At 38.8% G+C, this 21,328-nt stretch overlaps 1 protein-coding gene across 14 annotated transcripts in view; it reads left to right on the top strand.

Moving 5' to 3' along the window:
* TANGO2 (transport and golgi organization 2 homolog) overlaps positions 1-17,693 on the top strand; it is a 29,399-nt gene extending 11,706 nt beyond the window's left edge. For 4 of the 14 annotated variants that reach the window (XM_005498174.4, XM_005498175.4, XM_005498173.4 and 1 more), the window contains 7 exons: positions 1,865-1,953; positions 2,765-2,884; positions 3,865-3,979; positions 9,825-9,895; positions 11,790-11,943; positions 12,310-12,414; positions 14,157-17,693. In XM_005498174.4, coding sequence (XP_005498231.2) covers positions 1,865-1,953; positions 2,765-2,884; positions 3,865-3,979; positions 9,825-9,895; positions 11,790-11,943; positions 12,310-12,414; positions 14,157-14,277 — 775 coding nt within the window. In that variant the 3' untranslated portion in view covers positions 14,278-17,693. Of the gene's footprint in view, positions 1-1,864; positions 1,954-2,764; positions 2,885-3,864; positions 3,980-9,824; positions 9,896-11,789; positions 11,980-12,309; positions 12,415-14,156 lie in introns of all 14 variants that reach the window. The other 10 variants (XR_010466706.1, XR_010466707.1, XR_010466708.1 and 7 more) reach the window with 5 other exon arrangements.
* Positions 17,694-21,328: the final 3,635 nt, after the last annotated feature.

Below are 21,328 nucleotides of genomic sequence, written 5' to 3'. Positions count from 1 at the left end.
TCTGCCACCCTCACCCCCAACAAGTTTCTTCTCAAATTTAAGTGGAACCTTTTGTGTTCCAGTTTGAACCCATTACCCCTTGTCCTATCATTGGTTGTCACCAAGAAGAGCCTGGCTCCATCCTCATGACACTCACCCTTTATATATCTGCAAACATTAATGAGGTCACCCCTCAGTCTCCTCCAAGCTCCAGAGCCCCAGCTCCCTCAGCCTTTCCTCATAAGGGAGATGCTCCACTCCCTTCAGCAGAGTACAGGGGCAGGAGAATCTCTCTCGACCTACTAACCACCCCATCATGAAGTCCTGAAATTTGGTTTCTGATGGTGTCTTCCATTGCTTTTGAATAACAGAAGATATGAACTTCCAGAGCAGCCCAGACTTTGCTTTCCAGTGTTCCAGCTCTACCGCTGCCAATGAAGTAACAGTTGCATATGTTCAGTGAGGCGTTTGTGTGGTCTGTGAGGGAGCACACCCAACAATTTGCTGTGCTTTAGTAACTTCTGCTGGATGGTATGGACAGAGAAACAGTTTTTGCTTTTCAAAGCCCAAGAACTGAGACTCTTCTGAATTCCTCTGCAGCTGTCTGCCTGTGCTGACTTTTTAAGTCTTATCTGCTTTACATTCACAGCCTGGCTGGCTTGAACTGGTGTTATTTGAATTTGACTAGGCTGCTCTCCTACCAAGCCTGGAACCTTTAAGGAAGATCTGTCCTATTAATATCTTATATGTCCGCTGCTTCTTTAATATCATGTTAAACTTGGTGTTTCAAACCTGCAGGTGCCATTTGTGATAATTATCAAAGTACAGAGCAGAGGGAACCAGGCAGCGCTGGCAGAATCTTTGCTGCTGTTGCATAATAGTGTCTGGTGGTGTTTAATATCTGTTTGTTTCCTAAAACTATCAAGGTTTAGATGGCACATGAAGAGCAGCAGCACGCTTTTTCTCAGGACAGCACTTGGTCTTGCAGAGTGATGTGTTTATTTTAAACAGAAATAATGGATTTCATCCAGCAGCGTTTTTCAGTTGCATATTATTTTTCATAACTTCTGCCTCCTGACTGAGCAGCCTGTAGAGCTGCTCCTAGATTCTCTGCTGCAGGGACTGACTCTCATTAAAGATTCAACTATTTTGTCCTGCTGCTCTGGTAGAACTCATTATGGAAGCAGCTACATATGCAAAAGAAGCCCCGCAAAACAACAAAAAAACAAAGGGGAAAAGCCCCACCAAAATACCTCACTTGTTACAAACCCCTCTGTCTTTTCCCTTTACTTTTCTACGTCCTTGCATGCTGTCGTTTCTTCAAATAAATTTCAGTGGGGCTGGACCTTTGAGACAAATTTGTCTCTGTTCTGGGTACTTAAAAGCAGCTGATTTGTATCTTTGAACCATGTAAGCAGAGTTTTAGGTGTCAAAGTTGGATTAAAAAATACTGTGACTACAAGACCCTAAGTAATGATCCACTAAAAACACACTCATGCTTCAGATTTTCTTTTATAAGTTACCTATAAATCTGTGGGTTAACTTTAATATTTTTTTTAATTTAGCTGTAACTTCACATGCTGAGGAATCTTAAGATTGCTTATGCGATCTTAATTCAATCTCTAGCATTATTCTTTGAAAATGATAGTTGCCTCCTTACTCACACAACAAGACAGACTTGCTGAATGTCTCAAGACAATGAGAAAGCTGCTGCCAGATGTCGTTCAACCTTTGAACAGAGTGATAAAGTGGAGATGGGAGGGTAAAGAACAATTTCATACTTAAAATGAACTAATGCTATGGCAAGAATTGGACTCTGTTCCTGCCTGTATTGTGATGTTCTTATTGGTAAACAGTAGTATCTCTTTCTTCTTATGTTCTACAGGTTTATTCTAGCAGCTAATAGAGATGAATTTTACCACAGACCATCCAAACCAGCAGAATTTTGGGACAGCAGCCATGAGATCCTTAGTGGTGTGTATATCTTGTTGTTTTGAGTGGCTTTCGTACAATTTATATGGGGATTATGGCCCAAATCATTTGTTATTGGGGTGGTGGTCACAGAATCACAGAATCCCAGGATGCCAGGGGTTGGAAGGGACCTTGAAAGTTCATCCAGTGCAATCCCCCCATGGAGCAGGAACACCCAGATGAGGTTACACAGGAAGGTGTCCAGGCGGGTTGGAATGTCTGCAGAGGAGGAGACTCCACAACCCCCTGGGCAGCCTGGGCCAGGCTCTGCCACCCTCACTGAAAGCTGTTTCTTCTCAAATTTAAATGGAACCTCTCATGTTCCAGTTTGAACCCATTACCCCTTGTCCTATCATGGGTTGTCACTGAGAAGGCTGTTGCTTTTGGGGGTCCCCCTCCTCAGTGCAGATTACTGTTACCAGACTCCATGATTTGTATCAGTTACCTAGCTTACCCTCTTTTCTTTTTACTTGTGAATTTAAACTTGAAAATGACATTTTAATATTTTTTACTTTTGAGCTAACAAGCATCTTGAGGCTACTTTAAAGTTTTATATGAATTTAGCAATAGATGAAGCTTATAATTTTGCTTTTACACTTAATTTTCTCATTATGTCTCATTTTCTCTTGCAGTAGCTTGGAAAATATAGTGTAGAATCAGAGGGTGGGTAATTGAAGTGGGCTTACCTTGCTTGTCCAGAAAGGCAGGCGGTTCCACCTACTGCAAGATGAGGGATATGCATTAAGAAATTCTGATTTAAGCTTGAGAATTTTTTAAATGAATGTAATAGCCTAACTCTTACTTATTCCGTTAGGTCTGGATATGGAGGAAGGAAAAGAAGGTGGGACGTGGCTGGGAATCAGTAAGAAAGGCAAGATGGCAGCCCTGACAAACTATATGCAGCCAAACGTTGATAAAAATGCAAAAGGAAGAGGTATGAAGGAGTAGAAATAGAAAAAGGAGAAAGTGGACAAACAAGCCTGAGGGCCCCAGTAATATAGTGATGATTACAGTACTAAATTTTTTAACCCCACTTTATGGATAAATAAAATGGCTATGTACTGTGAACAAGAACAGTGAAGTAAAACAAGGTGTAGTGCTGAGAGCCTGAAGTTACATTCTGAACAGAAATGCAGTACCAACTGTCTTCTCTTGTCAGTGAGTCCAATTAACAGAACAACTAGACAAGCATTGAGCTAGATTTAGATTACAGCCGCCTTTTTAAAATGTGCATGTTCTTGTTCGAACACCCAAGTCAGGGAAACAGCAACTTGGATTATGCTGGAAGTTAGTCTGAGAGATTATTGTAGTACCTTCTCCCCTACACATCAATAAATCAGAGAAGAAGAAATAATAGGAAAAAACCAAACTTCAGAAAAAGCACATCTGTGGTGGATTTTGTTTTGGTTTTATGGGTTTTGTTTGTGGCTTGTTTTGTTTTTAGAAAAAACAGGTCTGCAGCTGTCATATGGAATTGCATTGGGAATATATTGCAATGGCAAGCATGTTATACAGAGAAGCAAATAAACCATGTCATTTGTAATTCATTTTAGAGTCATATCAGGGAAATGAAACAAGACAAGAAAGAGTTTGGGGAGGTGGGAGGAAAGGCAAGGCACATCCGGTATAGAATAGTTAATAAATATGAGTTCTGTTGAAATTTTGACTGAGAGCTTTTGACTGAGTTTTTCAGAGTAAAAGTCAAGCTCTCAGTGTGAACATGATATGATGCTGTAAGACTTTTGAAGGCTGGTTTGTTGTTTGGAGGTTTTTGGTTTGGGTTTTTCTGCATGTGTGTGTTTTTCACTGTTATACCCTGTTAACAGGAATCTTGTGTCTTGCTGGGTTTTTTGCAAGCCTGTCGGAGTAGTGAGTTCGCACGTCTGAGTTGCTTTATGTACTTCTCTTTCTCAGGTGCTCTTGTAACAAACTTCTTGACTACAGATCTGGACAGCTACTCTTACTTGAAGAAGGTTTCAGAAGAAGCACATCTTTACAATGGATTTAATTTATTAGCAGCTGACCTCAAGTAAGTGTACAGAACATCACAGTTCAAATGTCAAAGGGAGAGATATAATAGCAGTGATGTACATATGCTTCTTAGAACAGAAGTGTAACTTCCTGCCAGAGTGACGGTATCGTTAATCAGCACATAACAAATACCTTCCTCATGTTTCTGTAGCTGAAGAAAGGACCTTGGGTAATTGATTGTAGTCCGTGTGGTTGGCACAGCCCTTCCCACTGTGCATGTGTGCACACAAGTATAAATCCTGATTTGTTTTTTGCGTTAGGCCTGATTTAGAAGAAGGGAAACCCAGGGCTAAGTCATCTCCAGGCTATGCGTCAGTCTTCAGTTAGATGCGTACTTGAGGACTGTAAGCAGGTATCCGTGGCCAGGAGCACGCTGCTGCTTTGGCACGCTTTCTGCAGAAGCATTAATCCTGTTGGGCCTTGCACCATCAGGTGACTGAGGTCTAAAAGGATGGATACAGAAAGGCAGACATGTCCCACCTCTGGAGGTACCAGAAGTGTGTCTCTGGTTTGGTGTGCCTGCTTAGAAATCAGCATATAGGTTATGTTTCCAGAAGTTTAATCCAGAAGCAAGTTAGGAAATTACAGCATTTGCTGCTTTTCTCTTATTTTTACTTGAAACTTCACAAAGTTCACTATCCCACCACATACTTGCATAATTATTCTTAAATTAATTGTTGCTTAAATTAATTTTTAGTATGGTCAGAGGATTTGAGTTCTTGTGCTCACTGGTGCATGTTGCTGCCTGGCCAGCTTTCAGAAACTGGGAGGCTATCTGTAACTGAAAAGGTAACAGGAGGAATAGTCTTACCAGATTTTTAAGCAAGCATGACATTCAAGGTGTGAGCTAGAAAGCAGAAAGGATGCTTGAGTGTCTTTTTTCTAATTTAGGTAAATGAAATAGTCATAATGGCTGCTAGTATAATGATATTAAAGTAGATTTGATTTACATTATTTGTTAAGGCAGTCATTCATGTGTTCCCTTTGTTTGTCTGTTCCTGCATGCTGGGCTGATAGGGAAGCGTATACTCAATGGAATAGTCTCTGTGGCGATGCAGGTCGTAATTCCTTCCCGAGTATCACTGGGAAAGCTGTACGTGTTGATTAACTTCTCCATTTTGACATGTCCTTAGCCTTGGATACTCTGATGAAATGACATTCTTGGCAAGTTAATGATGCAGAGCAGTTTCTATAAGATATGTAAACTTGTCATTTTAGGAAATTAGAAGTACTCCTGAGAGAAATGTACTATATAAATGGAAGCTACTCTTCTATGTAAATAGCAAATGTTATTGCAGTTGATGCTATTTTGTTTGGCCGTGTTACTGTTCAAAGAAAAGACTGAAGACTGTTCTTTGCATGTTCTTCTGTTGTGTAATGAAGTGATTTGCTCTGTTAGAGTGGTGGGAAATGGAGGGGTAACTAAAATTTGAAGTGGAAATGAAGCACTGTTGGGGGAGTGTGTCTGAGCACATGATATTGCAGACTGTAGGCATCACGTTTAGAGAGAGATATAGTAGCTGAGTTTTCAGGTACACATTTCAGGGAAATAAATTTTCATCTTCTCTCTATGTGAAGATGATGACAGTATGCTGGGTGATACAGGTGCAATGATGTGAGAAGGAGAGTTGGAAACCACCATACGGGTTGTAAAATCTTGTTTATTTCCTCAGCTTTGCGTGACTCTTACTTTAAACACACATGCGTTTTGACACTTTTAGTGTAATCTGTTTGCTCTGTGGCATCTCATTATGTCAATTTAAACTATTCATTTCTCTGTGTTGGAAAAAGTACTTTTTGCTTTCTAAACCCTGCAGTTTATCATCTTGTTCTACCCGCTGAGCATGAGAGTCATGAAAACTTATCCTGTTATGCTAAATGTACCTTTATGTTGAATGTATAGCATATAAGAAGCAGTGTTTGGAGTCTTGTGTGGCTGCAAAATTAGCTTCTAAGAAGGCCGTGCTGCTACTCCCGCAGTTGTGACCATCCGTAGGTCTGATTAGAGAGGAATGAGGTTCTCGGAAGCTGGACGGGTCTCTGAGAAAATGTCTGCTTAAGGTTCAGAGCAGTTTTCCTTCTTTCCCCCTTTGTGGTGATATCTAAAGTCAAGTGAGCTGCTTTTGTTGATGACTGAGACAGTATTTCTGTCTTGGGGAAACCTGTGTTTATGTCCAACTTGCGTTGGGGCTGTTGTGGCAGCATCTCACTTGTGTTCCATACCACCAAGCGTGCAATACAAACCACCCTGAAGGACAAACCAAAGTGGCAGCTTCTTGTCACTCACCCAGCAAGTTTAGAGTCTCTGCCAGGTTGTCAGTCAGAGCACATATTGTTTATGTGCAATAAGATCCCTGTGTAATAGGAGTGAATAATTTTCTCCATGAGGAATAGGTGAATTGTCTCTTACAGAACAACTCAGCTGCAGAAAAGGCCTTTCATGTGAGCTTTTCTGCTCTCCCCTGTGACAGGCACTTTTCAGTCCCCCCAGGGGAAATGTAGTGAACTATACCATCACCTGCATCAACTAATTTGGTAATGTACTGAAAATAGTGGTTATGTACTAGGATGTAATCTTCATGTTCTGAGTGGAGAGTGAAGTTTGGTTAATAACAGGTTTTATCCTTGATGTGATGATGGGTAGGACCGAGTTTCACTTGAAACTGCAGATCCCCAAAACAATGGGGTTGGTATTGGGGCGGATACCTATAAAACATATATTTCATGTTGTATATTTGTAAAGTGTTTTTATAACTTATATATAGACTGTATATATTTCTTTTTTTAATGTGTAAATCTACAGCCAGTTATGTAGCAACATCATTGAGATAAAAAAGGCAAACTGAAGAAAAGGTGTTTGGTAGAAGAGTTAATTCAACTGTCAATAGTGCGGGGCCTCGTAAGATCAAAACACCTGAACACTGTGACCGGGTTTCAGAAACACGGGCGATCTTGTCCAGTAAGGTTATCAAGACGAGGCTACATGAGAGGGACTTGATTGCTCTCCTGAGATAAGACTTAGGAGCTCTTCCAGTGAAAAGTAAGATGGGGTCGGACTGCTGGCGTGGAAAGAATGTAGCTGGTGAGTTGTGGTGATGGATGTTTCTTCTCGTGCACTGTCTACCCCAATAGCACCTTCTGCTGAGTACATCTGTCTGGCCTCCTTGTGACCTCCTCATGAAAATGAGGTGTCCAGGTGCTTGTCTACCGTGTTCTCTATGACCCCCTTTGAAATATTTCTGCATAGATCCTCAGGCATTTGCAAGTCTAATGAGATGGACAGTCCAATGTCAAGAGAAGGAAAAAAGCTTCTGCAAAACCTTTTTATCTTATCTATTTCTTCTGGTGTCAGCTTCTGCCTGGCTCAAAAAATTAGGCTAACACCAAATAAATGTTTAGACACTGACAACAAAATCAGACTAGTGCTTTAAAACAGACTTTGTATGCTGTGAGTACCTGGCAGTATTCTTTTCACTGTTTTATTTGATGGTGGGTGATATATGTATAAAAATGTTTGGGCTCTGTAGTTGGTGGTTTGGTGTGGTGGTTTTCTTTTTGTTGTTGTTAGTTTGGTTTTTTGGCAGGTATTTTTTAGCTTCAGAACAAAAGAGTTTTCTGATAAGCTCACAAATAAGATTAATCTGTGATGGTTACTTGGTTGAAACTACTGTTCACCATTTCAGGCTGCCAATTTCATCTTTTCTCCTTGCACAATTAGTACATGCACACATTATTAATAAAGCAATCTAATGTCCTTGTTTGTCAAATACCCTGTTAGAAGATGAGAGCTCAGTGCCCAGAGGAGTGAGGCTCAGTGATAACCACACCCTGTGCAGCTTTATTGCCTCATTGCTTTTCTTCTTCTCCTTTCTGTTTATAATTTTGTTGGACAAGACTTAAAACCAACTTGAAGCAGGGCAGGAGAGCATTGCTGACACTTCATCAGCATTAGGAAATCATTCTAGCCAACTCTGCCTGGCTTTCATGTTGCTGTGAAACATCTATTACTATTGAGATTTATGCTGCCCGGTATATTTCCTAGAATATTTATTATTGCTTACGTTTGTTGACAGAATGATGTATCTAAGAGCATAATTTTTATGTAGTTTTAGTTTTTTCCCTTTCTGCTGTCAGCCATGGCTGCGATTTTAAAAAATGTGTCTACTGGGTCCTATTGTCATCGCTATAATTATGCCTTTATTACTTCTCCAGTGAAATTGGTGTCTGTACATGTAAAGCTGGGAGGGAAGAGAATCTGAGTCCGAGTCAGGATTTTGAGGCTATTGCTGTGATCAGGCTCAGTGGGTTTTTTTCCATCTTGGCTTCTGCCTTTGTGTTCAATACTGAGTGTCTGTAAACAGTAGGAAGCGAATAGGCAGAGCCAAATGATAAAAGAAAGAGCAGCCGACTGGCACACTGAACTCGATTTTTGGAAGTATCCCCATTTCAGAAGCCTCTTGGAAAGGCTTCAGTCCTCTTTCGACAGCAGCAGTGTTGCAGTGGAGGTAAGTGTAACAGAAAACACACATCTGGGGGCATGTGGAATGTAGAAACAATGCGACACAGATGTCCTGAATTAGCCACCCTGCAGTTTGTATGTATTCCCCGTCTTTTTGTTAAACTCCAGGGGATCTTGTTACTGAATTTCTCAGTCACAAGAATCTCGGAACAGATGCTAGATGATAATATTCTTTCACATAAAAAGCCATTGCTAAAGGAAGTCAGTAGTGCCTACTTATCCAGCACATGGTCTCACTGATGGCAGGACTTGCCGTACAGCCGTGTTCAAGGGCTTGCTTGGGCCATTTGTCTCCCTTTCCATCTAAAACTCTGTCTTTTGAGACCTCAGGTGATAACAATTGTTCTGATCTTTTCTCTTTATAGACCTTCTATAGCAGATACAGGCCCAACAATTTGAAAGGAGAGTATTTAATGCACCGATAAAATACTTTGTGTAATTGCTGGTGTCTGAACTGAAAAAAGCCCCTATAATGACCTTAATGATTTTGCTTTATTTGCTTAATGCATAAAATGCTTGTAGTGTGATTATAATTGCTACTGTAGTTTTAAGGTTTTTTTATGACCCGAGTGTTAATGTTTCAGTAGGCCAGCCAACTTTTTTTGCCTGTTTTTTAATGTTGGTTTATTTGTTCTGTGCTTAGTCATTGACTGCATTTATTAATTCCAGCAGGATTTTATTTATGGGTTATATCTTTTAAAGTATTTCTTGCTTTTGAGATACCATATAAACAGTTTGCTCCACGAAACACACCATTTGAGCAACTTGAGTTGACCTAAAATACTTCCCTCGGGTATTGCTTTTCCTGTGTCCCTGTTCATGGAAAATGCAATGTGCCACCGTACTCTTATATGATTTTTGTCCTAGTGTGTGACTGGGGTCCAGCAGTCAGCCTGGTCTATCAGTGACAGCTCAGCTCAGTGCTCTCCTCTTTTAGCTGCCAAGGGATTCTTTCTAGTGTAAGTACTAATTGTGTGCCAGCTCTAAATGTGCCCATCAGAACCAAGCTTGTAGGAAGGTGTCTTATTCAAAACCAGACTTTGCTCATTAAGCCTGGCTGCTTTCCATGCAGCAGTTCTGGGTTTTTACTGAATTTTACTACAGTTATGATTAATAACGGTGCTATTTGACAGTGGTACAGCTAATACGGTATTTTGAGAGGAGAAGAGTAATAGAATTCATGAATTATCTCTGGGCTGTGGTATCATAGTGGTAACAGTGGGAAAAACATCTTGCTGTGTTTGAAGATTGCATGAAATTAGAGCATAATCAAATATAGAAGCTGATGGTTTCTCAAGGAGAAATTCTTATTTATATTTTTCAGTACCACCAAAGGAGATGTAATTTGCTACTATGGAAACAGAGGAGAACCAGAACCTGTTTTCCTAAATCCTGGTAGGTTTTTTTCAGAAAAGTCTGAATATTACTCTCTGTTTTACAGGAGTCAGCATGTAGCTGTATTGCTCTAGTAATTTAGCTATTTAAGCATTGTCTTCACTAACTTTTCATTTGCATTCTTTTACAACGACAAGCCACCACCACCAAACCAACCAACCAAAAAAACCCTCCAAGCTCTTATCTGTCTTATCAGGTGGATTGATTTGAAATATTTAAATTCTAGAACATACCCCAGAATTAATCACCAAAAAGCCAGTTTAAATGGACAAGGACTGACAGAAGGCTTCGAGCAGTGTAGCTAGTTGAGAACAGTTAATGGCAGTGGCTTATTTTCCCTGCTTAGGTTAATGGTCAAAATGTTGGTGCCAGTAAGCAAATAGTCACTGCAGCAATTAGAGCATACATTCTTGGAAAAAAGCTGTTAGATTTTGTACAGCTAGAAACACAAAAAAGGTTTTAATACAAACATTTTTTAAAAATCAAGGTGCTTGTAATGAGAAACCAAATCACAAATTTGAAGTATCTGCAGACTGTAGCAAAGGTAGTTCTTGTCTCTGTGCTTCAAGAACTAATTCCTCTTCTATGTACATGTCTGCCTTTAGGGACAGCTGGGGTTTGGTAATCTTTGTGCTTATTCGTTAGGATTGTGGTGAGAAATAAAGGGTACATCTAAAGAGAAAGGCCCTTCTTGTCATCAAATGTTGCTTTGCAGTGTTTTTCAAGAGTGAAATCAGATGCAAAAATAAGTTAATATAGCTAAACTAGGAAAGACTAGACTGCAAAAATGATAGAATTCTGTTGTACCTTTTTCATCATTTAGCAAACCAGATCTTAAAAGTAACTGCTGCAAATATGGATTGAAGTAAATCTGTGAAACAACGTACTGAATATCAGCACAGATGCTTAACACAGCCTTGTATAAGACGCATGCCTGCTGTGGTCTCCTGTTTAGGGGTGGGGTGTGTATTTCATAGCATACCTGCAAATAAAGATTAGCTCAGGAATTACTTACATTGTATTAAAACTTGTGAAATATGTAATGACAACTGCAAATCACCAGAATGCCCTTTCCAATTTAATTTATCACCCAACATTATTTAGTAAGTATGTAGATATTGTACAGGTAGAAGTGGTCCACAGGGACTGGTCTGTAGACATTTGATTGTTATTGCTTTTGAATCTTAAAGTAATCACATAACCTACTTATTATGGATTTAATTAATTTTATGACATGTAGAGGTTGAAGGATTAAAGTTGCTTTACAGCAATAAGCTCAATAATATCAGGATTCTGAGATATTTTGTGCTTAGGTTATGTAATACCCTAATGTTTCTATTACTGTTGTGTTCTAGAGGGAAAAAAGCTTTGCCATCTCACCTGATTTCACACCATGGTGTACAATGTGGTGTGAACAGTGCTGAATACCTTGAATTTAGCTAAATTTAGTAAACTTAAAGCAACGATGTGGGTGTTGGGGCGGGGGAGGGAGTTGTTGTGTGATGGCTTTGTTTTGTTAGAGGGGAAAAACCTCACAATCAGAAATAGTTGTCCAGAAGAGCTGTTGAGAAATGGTTAGGTTATTTTATTATGAACTACACACCTAAGAGACTCTTACTATTGGAAGAGACGTTGTATTTATTTTGTCACATGATACACATCTTTGGTACATAACTATGTACCTCACTTATTTTGGAAGTAAAATGAAAGCTGGCAATAGGATGAATAAGCAAATTATCATGAGAGACTAATGATGAATTTGCTGAGGGCAGGTTTGTATTTTGTCCCTCAGACTGTGTGGGATAACTATGATGGGGGGTTTTTTGCACAGAACATAAGTTAATTTTATTTGCTCCAGAGCTTAAAAAGTTGATTGGGTTTTTTTTATGTCTAGGAATATATGGATTGAGTAACTCTTTGTTGGATACACCATGGAAGAAGCTTCAATATGGGAAGCAGCTTTTCACAGAAGTGATCGAGAGAAGTCAAGACCTTACCAAAGAAGACTTGGTGCAGGAGCTTCTTACAGTGATGAATAATCAAGAGCCGTAAGAACATGATTGCCAGACTTTACTCAAAAAGTGGTATGACTGGTTTAAAAAATTGCATGTGGAGACAATTTTGACAGAAAAGAAATTTTTGCCTTATATTAATTGCCTAAAGCTGGGTCCTGAAGGGCAAGAGTAGTGTTCTTTCTCTCTGCAGAGACTGGCTTCTATAGATTTTTAAGCAGCAGACCCAGTAAACATCATTATTGTGGTCTTAGTACTCATAGTCTGTACAGCGATTTCTCTGTGCCTTTTTAAAGATTTCTCTCCTAGTAAGGGTGATGTGTGCAAGACAAGGGATGTGTAAATTGCTTGCCATAAACAATTAAATTAATTTTTTAAACATTATTTTACTACTTCTTTCAGTCAATTACCAGACCCTGCAATTGAAGACCAAGGGAAGGATTATATACGTCCTGTACTGAGCAAGTACGCAGCTGTATGTGTTCGTTGCCCAGGTTATGGAACAAGGTAAAACATTCATAGTCAGATATAGATGTGTACTGGATCAAAACATATTTCAAATCAAAATTATGCTGCTCTAAGTTTTAACTCTACAGTGACTGCTTTAAATGTGTTCAAATATTAATCAAGTATAATTGAGTAAAGTATTTCCTTGCTCAGTATTCTGGTGTCTTAGATTTGCTACTGATGAGCATTTTAAGTACACATTCTGGTTCGTCTTGGGTGGGGAGTGTGACACAGCTTCAGTTTGTCCAAGACAAGATAGTACAGTTCTGCTGGTTCCCCGGTGTTGTAGCAGCTCTGACCACCTCTAATTTTGATCTTGTCAAAACATTAAAAGCTTTGAAATAATGGTTTTTTTAGCAGAAAAAAGCCCAGAATTATCTTCTACATCTGAGGAACTGCAGAACACATTTATCTTCCAAGAGCAAGAATAGTTCCATTTGCATAGTTAACTAAGTTAGAGATTTCTTTAGGCATGTCGTTGTAATATGTAGCTGCCATCTTCACACATTAAAAACCTATTATTCAAAAGAATGTGTATTTCCACTTTTTGCCTAACTGATGTTGCTGTTTTTACTGCGAGATTATCACTTTCTGCTCAGTCTGTTCTACCAAAGCTGCAAGAAGAACAGAATAATGCAAATACATCTTGCATTTAATCCTGAGTGGGACAAAATTCTCGATGAACGCTGTTGCTGCTGGTAGGGAATTCCTGCTCTAAAAGACCAGAAGCTATTTTGTCAGATTGGTCTCTGGCAGTGTCAGCTGTAGCATTTCCACTATAGAGACGTAAATTGATAAGCAGAGAGCACTCGTTTCTGCAATTATTTTAAGTTGGTATTCCGAGAAAGAAACCACTGCAAAAACTGAGTATCTCTGTAAAATGTATTCCAAAAACCTTTTAAATACGGGATAATGAAGGCGAAGTAGTAAAGAAGCATTTTCCTCCCTTTGCTTCACAGGTTGCAGTCTGGCTGTGTCAAAAGAAACAGGGATAACTCAGTAGAAATACCAACCCCTTAGTGGTGAATTAACACTATATTTCAAGACTTCCCTGCTACTATAATTGTATACTCAACTTATCGTTCCCTTAGTGACATTGCTTAGTGAATAGACATTCTTAATTAGTCCTCAGGATATTCTTCTGAGGAAACAAAGCACTTTTTAATGAGTGAACAACTGTGGAATGACTTGTGGAAGGCCACCACATCAGGATGGTGGAAAACAACTGCTCCTGTCAGGCTCTCTCGGGCACAGTGCTGCAGTGTCCACCTTGTCAAAGTGCCGTGGATGCAGGAACACAATCTGCCTTTCATTGAAACAAATTTCCCCTTTGGAAGGTTCCTAGAGAGAGAAAAGTTCTTCTCTGATGGTGCATCGGTGTCCTGTGATAATAATTAATGAAGTTTAATTCTTAATGGACAAAAAATTTGAAGGAATGCGAGACTAGCATTGATGTGAATAACCCATCAGGGTACATGTAGGCTGTGAAGAGAAACTTGGTTTTTATGCTACTTCTGAATGGAACACCTGGCACTAAAAGGAGTTTAATCTCTTGTGTGTCAGCTGCTGCAAGTGCAACAGGGAACTGGAGCATGAAAATGCCTGTTGGAACTTGTTGGGATGATCTGTGCCCTGTTTGTGTGGTGATGGTGTGGTCAAGAAAAAAAAATGAGCTAAAACCTTTAGGGATGAGGTCCTGCAAATGTCTATAATGGACAGTTTGTACCCCTGTGTTGTTTCAGGACTAACACAGTCATTCTGATTGACTGGGAAGGATGGGTGACTTTCACCGAGCGCAACATGATCGATGTGGATCTCGACCAGTGGAAAACAAGCACCTATGAATTCAAACTGCACACTTAGCAGCTTTCCGTGTGAATGGTTTGTAATAAAAGCAATGAGAGAACAAGCCATAAAGCTCTTGTAAATGTTTTGTGTCAGCCTCCACAAGCTAAAAATAGCAAGGAAAGCAGAAGTTTATTTAAACAGGTAGCATACCCTATCATGCTTATAAATCCTTTGGATAAAACCAAAAGAGGAAAATGGTTTTAAAGTAAGTAGCAACTGTACAGAAAGAAACTTCTAAATATCACCCTGCCTCCAGGGCAAGGCCACCTTTGCCTGAGGCAAAGCAAGTGCTTTTTTGTGGGTGGTTTGTCTGCTGTGTTGGGTTTTAAGTAGACTCTTGAATATGTTTTCAGTTCTGAGGAGGTGAAAGATTGGCTGGTTTTATTGTTCTATAAGAAGGTTTTACCAAACTTTGCTTTCCATTTAACATACACTCTTAAGATTGTATAGCTGATGCCAGTGTGCATGAAGTGACTGTATGCTGTCTTTGTAGCATTAAGTGCTTTAATAACACAGAAACTTTTCAGCAGTGCCGTGGTGCAATGTTCTGCCTGGGGAGGGCAGAGCAGGGCGGGGGGGTCTTTACATTTATTTTCCTATAGACAGTACAGCAATATGTCTTTTTTCTAAAACTTGATTTGAGAGTAGGTAGGAAATTTAGTTCAGACTTTGTTCAGTTTTACTGAAAAAATAGTGGGAGCAGACTTGCTTATCTTTGACCCTAAGAAAATTGTGTATTGTGACATCTTCTTTCCTGATAGTTTAACTGGCAATATCGTTTCTCTTATTTTCTTCCCCAGCTGCCAGGTAAGGAATAAGTATCTGTTTGCAAACAGAAGCAGAATATGAAGCTTACTTATATCGGCTGGTTTGTACATGTGCAATTTTGGCTTCATTTCTTTATTGGTATAATGTGTTAAAGCCTGGAGTGACTGCTCATAAATTTTTCGTAAAAATAGCTATTTGTTGTAAGGTGACATTATTGCAGTCTAATGTTGCTGAAAAAGTTTGATTTTAAGATGCATTTCTTATGTTCCAACATCTGTGAATTAAAAAGCTATTTAAATGCATGCGTTTTCAATTATTCAGTGCTAGTGTAGGTGATAGAAGATTCTAGCTGAAATCAAGATATTTTAATACCCTGAGTTATTTTGCTGCTATTGGTGTTCTGTTTTGACTTATTTTGAATGCTGAATATTAAGTTAGTAATGGGTAACTGCTATTTTTTTCTCTATATATGCTGAATGTATTATTTTTATGAGCCTCTGATTACTGTTATTGCCAAGTAGCATGATTTCTGATTCTCTCCACAAATATGTGCCACTGTTCTGTACCTCAAGCTGGTATGTTCAAGCATTCTCGTGTGTGTTTGTAATGGAGGCAGCAGAAAGCTGGACTTGCCGTTGAGGTGAAATACTGTGAAAGGCCATTCCCAGGTTTCTAATTTTCAGGATAATTGTCTAAAGCACCATTTAGTCAATTATTTCCTTTGTATTTGCATATTTAAGTAGCTTCTAGATACAACGACTGCTTGCATGACTAGTCACAGGTGGTTGATTCAGTGCTCTGTGAATGACTTTTGACCACCTTAATTGCAAGAGGATCGATTGAGTTGGACATGATTTAGAACTCTGAGCCTTCCAGACTCTTTCTGAGCTGTTGGAAGTGGTTAGCCCTTTATTTTTTATGGTTGTTTAAACCATATATTTGTATGAATAAATGTTATTTTTAGATGTAAAGAAATAGCCCTATCTGTCTTAAATTTGAATTTGGCAAGTGCATACTTTAAAACAAACCTCTGCTTTGATGGTTTTCACTTACTGAAGCTTTATGTATCAGCCCTTTTTGTATGTTATGAAAAAAACTTACCAGTGTATTTGAACAAGATAGTCTCCTTGAAGACATTACCTAAATGACAAGCAAAACGCTTGCATGCTGTTCCATGCTAAAAGCATTTAGAAACCCTACTTTTTATAGTAGCCCTGTAATAATGAACATTTATTCTTATTTTTTATGTATCGGCAAAAGAAAAGCAAGTGAGAACATAGAAAACCAGGTGATAATGTATTTTGCTTTGCTTGAATGAAAATCTTAAATCTGAGATTTTCTTGCAGTCAAACACTAAAGAACCAAAAGCTCTGTTATTCTTTATGTTAGATTAGTTAAAGTGAGCTTTTTAAACTTCTTTTGAAGCTTACGAGTGTTTTGTCAGTAGCTTCAGTGGAAACAGGATCAGGACTGCAGTGCAGACAGCGGCAGATGTTGCTTCTCCGTAGAAACGATCAGGTATTTGTGAAGGGCATAATTTACTCTGTGCAAATTGTAGTTGCAATGAATACACTGGAAAAAGCAAACTAGCTAAAGGTAGCAAAGTATTTTATTTTTGTAGAAGTATTTTTAAGAATAAAAGGGGATTTTACATATCGGTTTTAAAGGAAAAAAGTGTATATAGGAAACTATCGCATGGCATTTTTTTTAAGTTTGCTTATATTTAACATTATTTCAAAATCATAAATTTGCAAGATATTTTTATTTCTTGTCTTTTTTTCTACCAAAACGGTAGTGGAAGAAATTTTAAAATATCTGTGAAAACTCAATTCTATTTTTTTGGCTAAGGTTGTTTCATGATGGTTGCTTACATGTGTGTTTAAAACTAGATTCAGAATAAAGCCAGTTTGGTGACCAGTCTTTGTCAGCATTGGGCATTTTTGCACATATTAATTTGTTGGTAAATGTGTGTGATAAGATCAAGTAAAATCTTTCATAAATATTAGAAGTGAAAGAGCTTTAAGTTAAATCTACTTCGGGTACTTAATTCTTTTTACCAGAGCTGTATTTTGCTGGGGGTTTTGACTGTTTTTTTGTTGTGTCGTATGGTAGTTTCCTTAATTCTGTGCTGTTGCATAGTTATACTTGTCTTATTCAGGTAAGAAATTGGAAAATATTTATTTCAAGTTAATAATCCAGGTTTGGGGCATTCTGCATTGTTTTTCAGGTTAATAAACAGGACGTATTGACTGGAATGTTCCCAGACCAAGTGTGGCAGTGATCAAGTCTCTGAGAAGACAAGGAACTGGTATTGTCATTGTTATGGTGGCAACCCAAATGAAATCTAGGGGAATTCCCAAAATCTGCAAAATCTGCTTTATATTAACTGATGAGTCTCTAAGGTGGCCACTGCCAATTCTTGTTTATGCAACAAGATAAATTTGGTCTGGATTACTGGTCCTGAAATTAAGGGGTTGCATCCACATGTCCGCGATGGATCCCTCCTCTGACAGCCCGGCCCTCAGCGGCGCTGAGCCAGCCTTGGTCAGGGACCCATCGCCTTGTGTAAACGCATCGATTGCTTCTGTTCTGTGGAAGAAACCACATCGCTTTTCAGACGTTAATTAAGATAGATTAAGTAATAAACTGGAGAATATGTGGAACCAATAGTGTCTCTTTTTGTGGTACAACATTATAATTAGTATTCAATAACCGAGGCTTTTGCCTCTTGTTAAGAGAATATGCTCTTCCAAGAAAAAGGTGAATGAGGGGGCTGCTGTTTTCTCTCCCTGCACTGGCTCTGCTGTGAAGAGCTACTGGAAATAACCACAGAGCCAAGGCCTGAGTCAAATGCTTTTATCCCTCTCATGTTTGTCATATCTCACTTGAATGGCTGGTATTTAGAGAGGAATTAACTGTCCTTTCAATTACAGATGGGTCTCCATTAGTACCTTAGTTTGATTAGCAGCGCCCTTACATAATCTTTCTGATGGTCCCTATTTACTGTGCTTGGGCTCACTTTTCAGGGCAACCTTGTGACAGGGACTATGCTCTTTTCAGATGGAACCGAAGGGGTACATGTGCTTCAGGAATGCGCTGAGTGTACTCCAACAGGTAATAGGTTTAGCCTGAAGCAAAACTGCCTGAAACACACATAGCATGGAGATGAAGGACTCAGCACCAATTGTTTTGCTGCATAAATCTGCCTGTGTTGGTCTGCTTTACTTACAGATGTAGCGTGTGATAGATGTGTGGTGTCTGTATCCTTGCAGTATTGCAGTTGCAAATTTTTCTGTTTTCTGTAGCAATATATTGTGCCAGTCAAGTCTGAGTACTCTCTTGGTATAATATGCATGTGTTTAGACTGGCAAAGCAATCTCAGAATGGCAGTTACATAAAAAACAGCCATACCAGCACAATTGTGCTTTCAGAAGCATAACTTACTTTGCCTCTGTTGGGGAAAGCAAAGTACTGACATTTATGGCTTTGCTCAAGTAAGTGCAACTATACCTGAAATTTTGGCAGCCAAAGATTATGCTCCTGATTCATTTCTGCATGCCACCAGCGTTATGTATATGAAGAAATCGGAGCAACAGTTTCTTAGCTGTAGTTCACAGCAGTCCCATGGAACAAAAAGGCATGATTTGTTATCACAAGTTTGAATTTAAAACATCGTGGTGTATATGACTCATGAGAAAAACTGCCACTCGACCGAAGTCACTGGCTGCAGGAGTTTAGGAGAAGCCAGAATGTCAAAGCAGTAGTTGTCAATGGCACACTACTGCAGCTCTTGAAAGGTAACCAGGGTTGACTTGCAGGGTTAGTTTAACAACCAGGCAGTAGCAAAGGGTAGAGATGCATGAGGTGAAAGCAGCCACAAGGCTGGCTCAGAGGATTTTGTTTTCTTTTATGCTTAAGTTTACATACAGCAGATGAATATTGTCTGTTCTAGAAAAGTGTTCTGAACCATTTAGATGAAATGGCCTACAGAAAGCACAGTGTGAAGACTCTGATTCTGTCTCCCAGGTATGTTGTTTAATTTTTTCTCTAATATTCCCCTAGATAAATTGAGTGCATTTAAGAAAAAGAGGCTTTTCAGTCCTAGGAACAAGTTTGTTCTGTGTATCAAGAACAAACAAGGGTGGCCTTGGTCACTCTATGATGGCACCAACCCAGGTCCAACTGGCAATTGCAGAGAATGTTACTTAGGAGTGACTTGTGCAGTCCAGTTGCTAATGTGAAGGTCACCTGGTTACTTAAAAATCAGCACTTTTTCATAAAAATTTAGAATATCTTTTAAAAAAGAAGTTAAACCAAATTGGTCAAAGGCAGATTATTGAATGTGGAGCTAAGTGCCCTCCTCCTGCAGTTAGAAGTGTGTGGAACAGTATGCATATTCCAGGACAGATGAGAGGGAAAGAGCCTTACAATTGCACTTGTCCCATATTTAAACTGCAGCTGCACCTACCTTGTAAATTTTGCACCAAAGTGGTAGTGGATTTGATTGTTAGAGTAACTTGGCAAGGTCACTCAAAGTATATAGCAGGCAGGAATTCAGATCTCCAGCGTTGTGCCCAAATGCATTTATCAGAAAAACATTCCATATATAAAACTATTAATATAATGGTAATTTAGGTGGGAAGAAAAGCTGGAACAAAAGATGACTTGTGGGCCATAACGGGGAGGAGTTGTTACTTCCAGTAAATTTCCCTCTAGAAACCACACAGAATGTGCTGCAGTCGCTGACGTTGGAACTAAGAATATGAAAAAGACACTGGCTCCACCTAATTTTCAATCTGATTAATGCAGCCTGTTAACTTCATTAGGAAACTCATAGTTGGCTTTCTTAATAGGCTTATTTTCTGCATTTTGCATTGACAGCGGTTGTTTCTGTCCAGCCTTCCTTTATCTCGCATATGGAAGTCTTGTGTCTTTAGGTTTGCTGATCATAACGATAGTTCGTTGTAAATCCTGATTGTAATGTGCAGGTGGACCAGCGTACTTCTCATTCAAACTCCGGATGGAAGATAAGGGTTTTGTGCATGTTTGACAAATCTTTTGTCAGAATTGTAAGCGATCAACATTTTCAGGTGAATATGCATCTTGTCAGGTAGCAGATCAGATTTAGTTCTCCAGAAGTCCTATTAGGCCTTCTGGGTTGAAAATTCAACTATGATTTTAACATTGTTTTGCTGAAACCATTGTTTGGCTGCTGGATTGCTGTTCTTTTATTAATGTTAGAAGTGCATTTCCCTGCAGTGTCAGTGTCTCGAAGAATCTGCTGTTGCATCATTGCTTTATGTCATAGCAGTATGATCCTCTGAAAACAGATGCACAGTGGAAAAACTAATACACTGGTTATTTTTTTTTCATTTTCAAAGCACTGCAGGCATTTTAATTCTTCCAACTTGACACAAAAATCTGTGTTTGCGCCTCTTCTGATTCCTGGACGTTGCTGTTTGTGTACACACACAAATTTAACCTGTTTTCTATGATGTGCAATACTTCAATTATACTGTCACATAAATTGAATGCAAATGAGTCATGATACTTGCACTTTCATATACCCTTTGAAAGGGACAATGTTCTGTCACAATGTTAGCAATTTATGAGGGGACAGCTAGTTTAGAGCAAATGCCAGCATCAGCTCCAATTCTGTACTTAATCATGAGATTTTTCCCTCAGCTTTGAAGGTTGAAGCGTGATGCGAATGGCTGCTTTGCAAACCATGGATATTTATTAAATATGCATTCTGAACAGGTTCATTTTTAAGTTAATAAAAACAGTCATAATTTAAAAACCACTCAAAAATAATTACTTGAGTGCAGAAGCCTGTTATAAGGAATTAAAAATTAGAAGCTGCTTTCGTTTCTTGAGGGCAGCTTGCAAAGATTGAAGTCAATTTCAGTAACCTTATCATTGTGTTGATAGAGTACCATGACATCATGTCCCTATAGATTACCACTGGATCATTACATATGTTGGTCCAGTCAAGCACAAAGATCAAAGGCCCAGCAGAGGTCTTCAAAAGTATTATTTTAAAATATTATTAAAATATTGCTGTTATTTTTTGTAACACTATTTGGGGACTTGAAGGATGTGAGTGAAATATCAGAAAAATATATGGAAACAAACAAAATAATAGTTAAATGGTGTTATACTGAGATTATTAAACCAGTGATGTATTATGGTAATATTTTGTGTCTGATGATTTAGAAATAACTTTACATAAATTGTGTAAGATGTTTCCTTTATTTATTTATAAATTGTGTCTAAATGCTCCAGTCACGTTTGGGGC

This window comes from Columba livia, chromosome 17, assembly GCF_036013475.1.
Source record: "Columba livia isolate bColLiv1 breed racing homer chromosome 17, bColLiv1.pat.W.v2, whole genome shotgun sequence".
In the NCBI taxonomy this organism is placed as follows: Eukaryota; Metazoa; Chordata; class Aves; order Columbiformes; family Columbidae; genus Columba; species Columba livia.
Note: the sequence above shows the minus strand (reverse complement) of the source record. Positions and strands in the feature narration are given on the sequence as shown.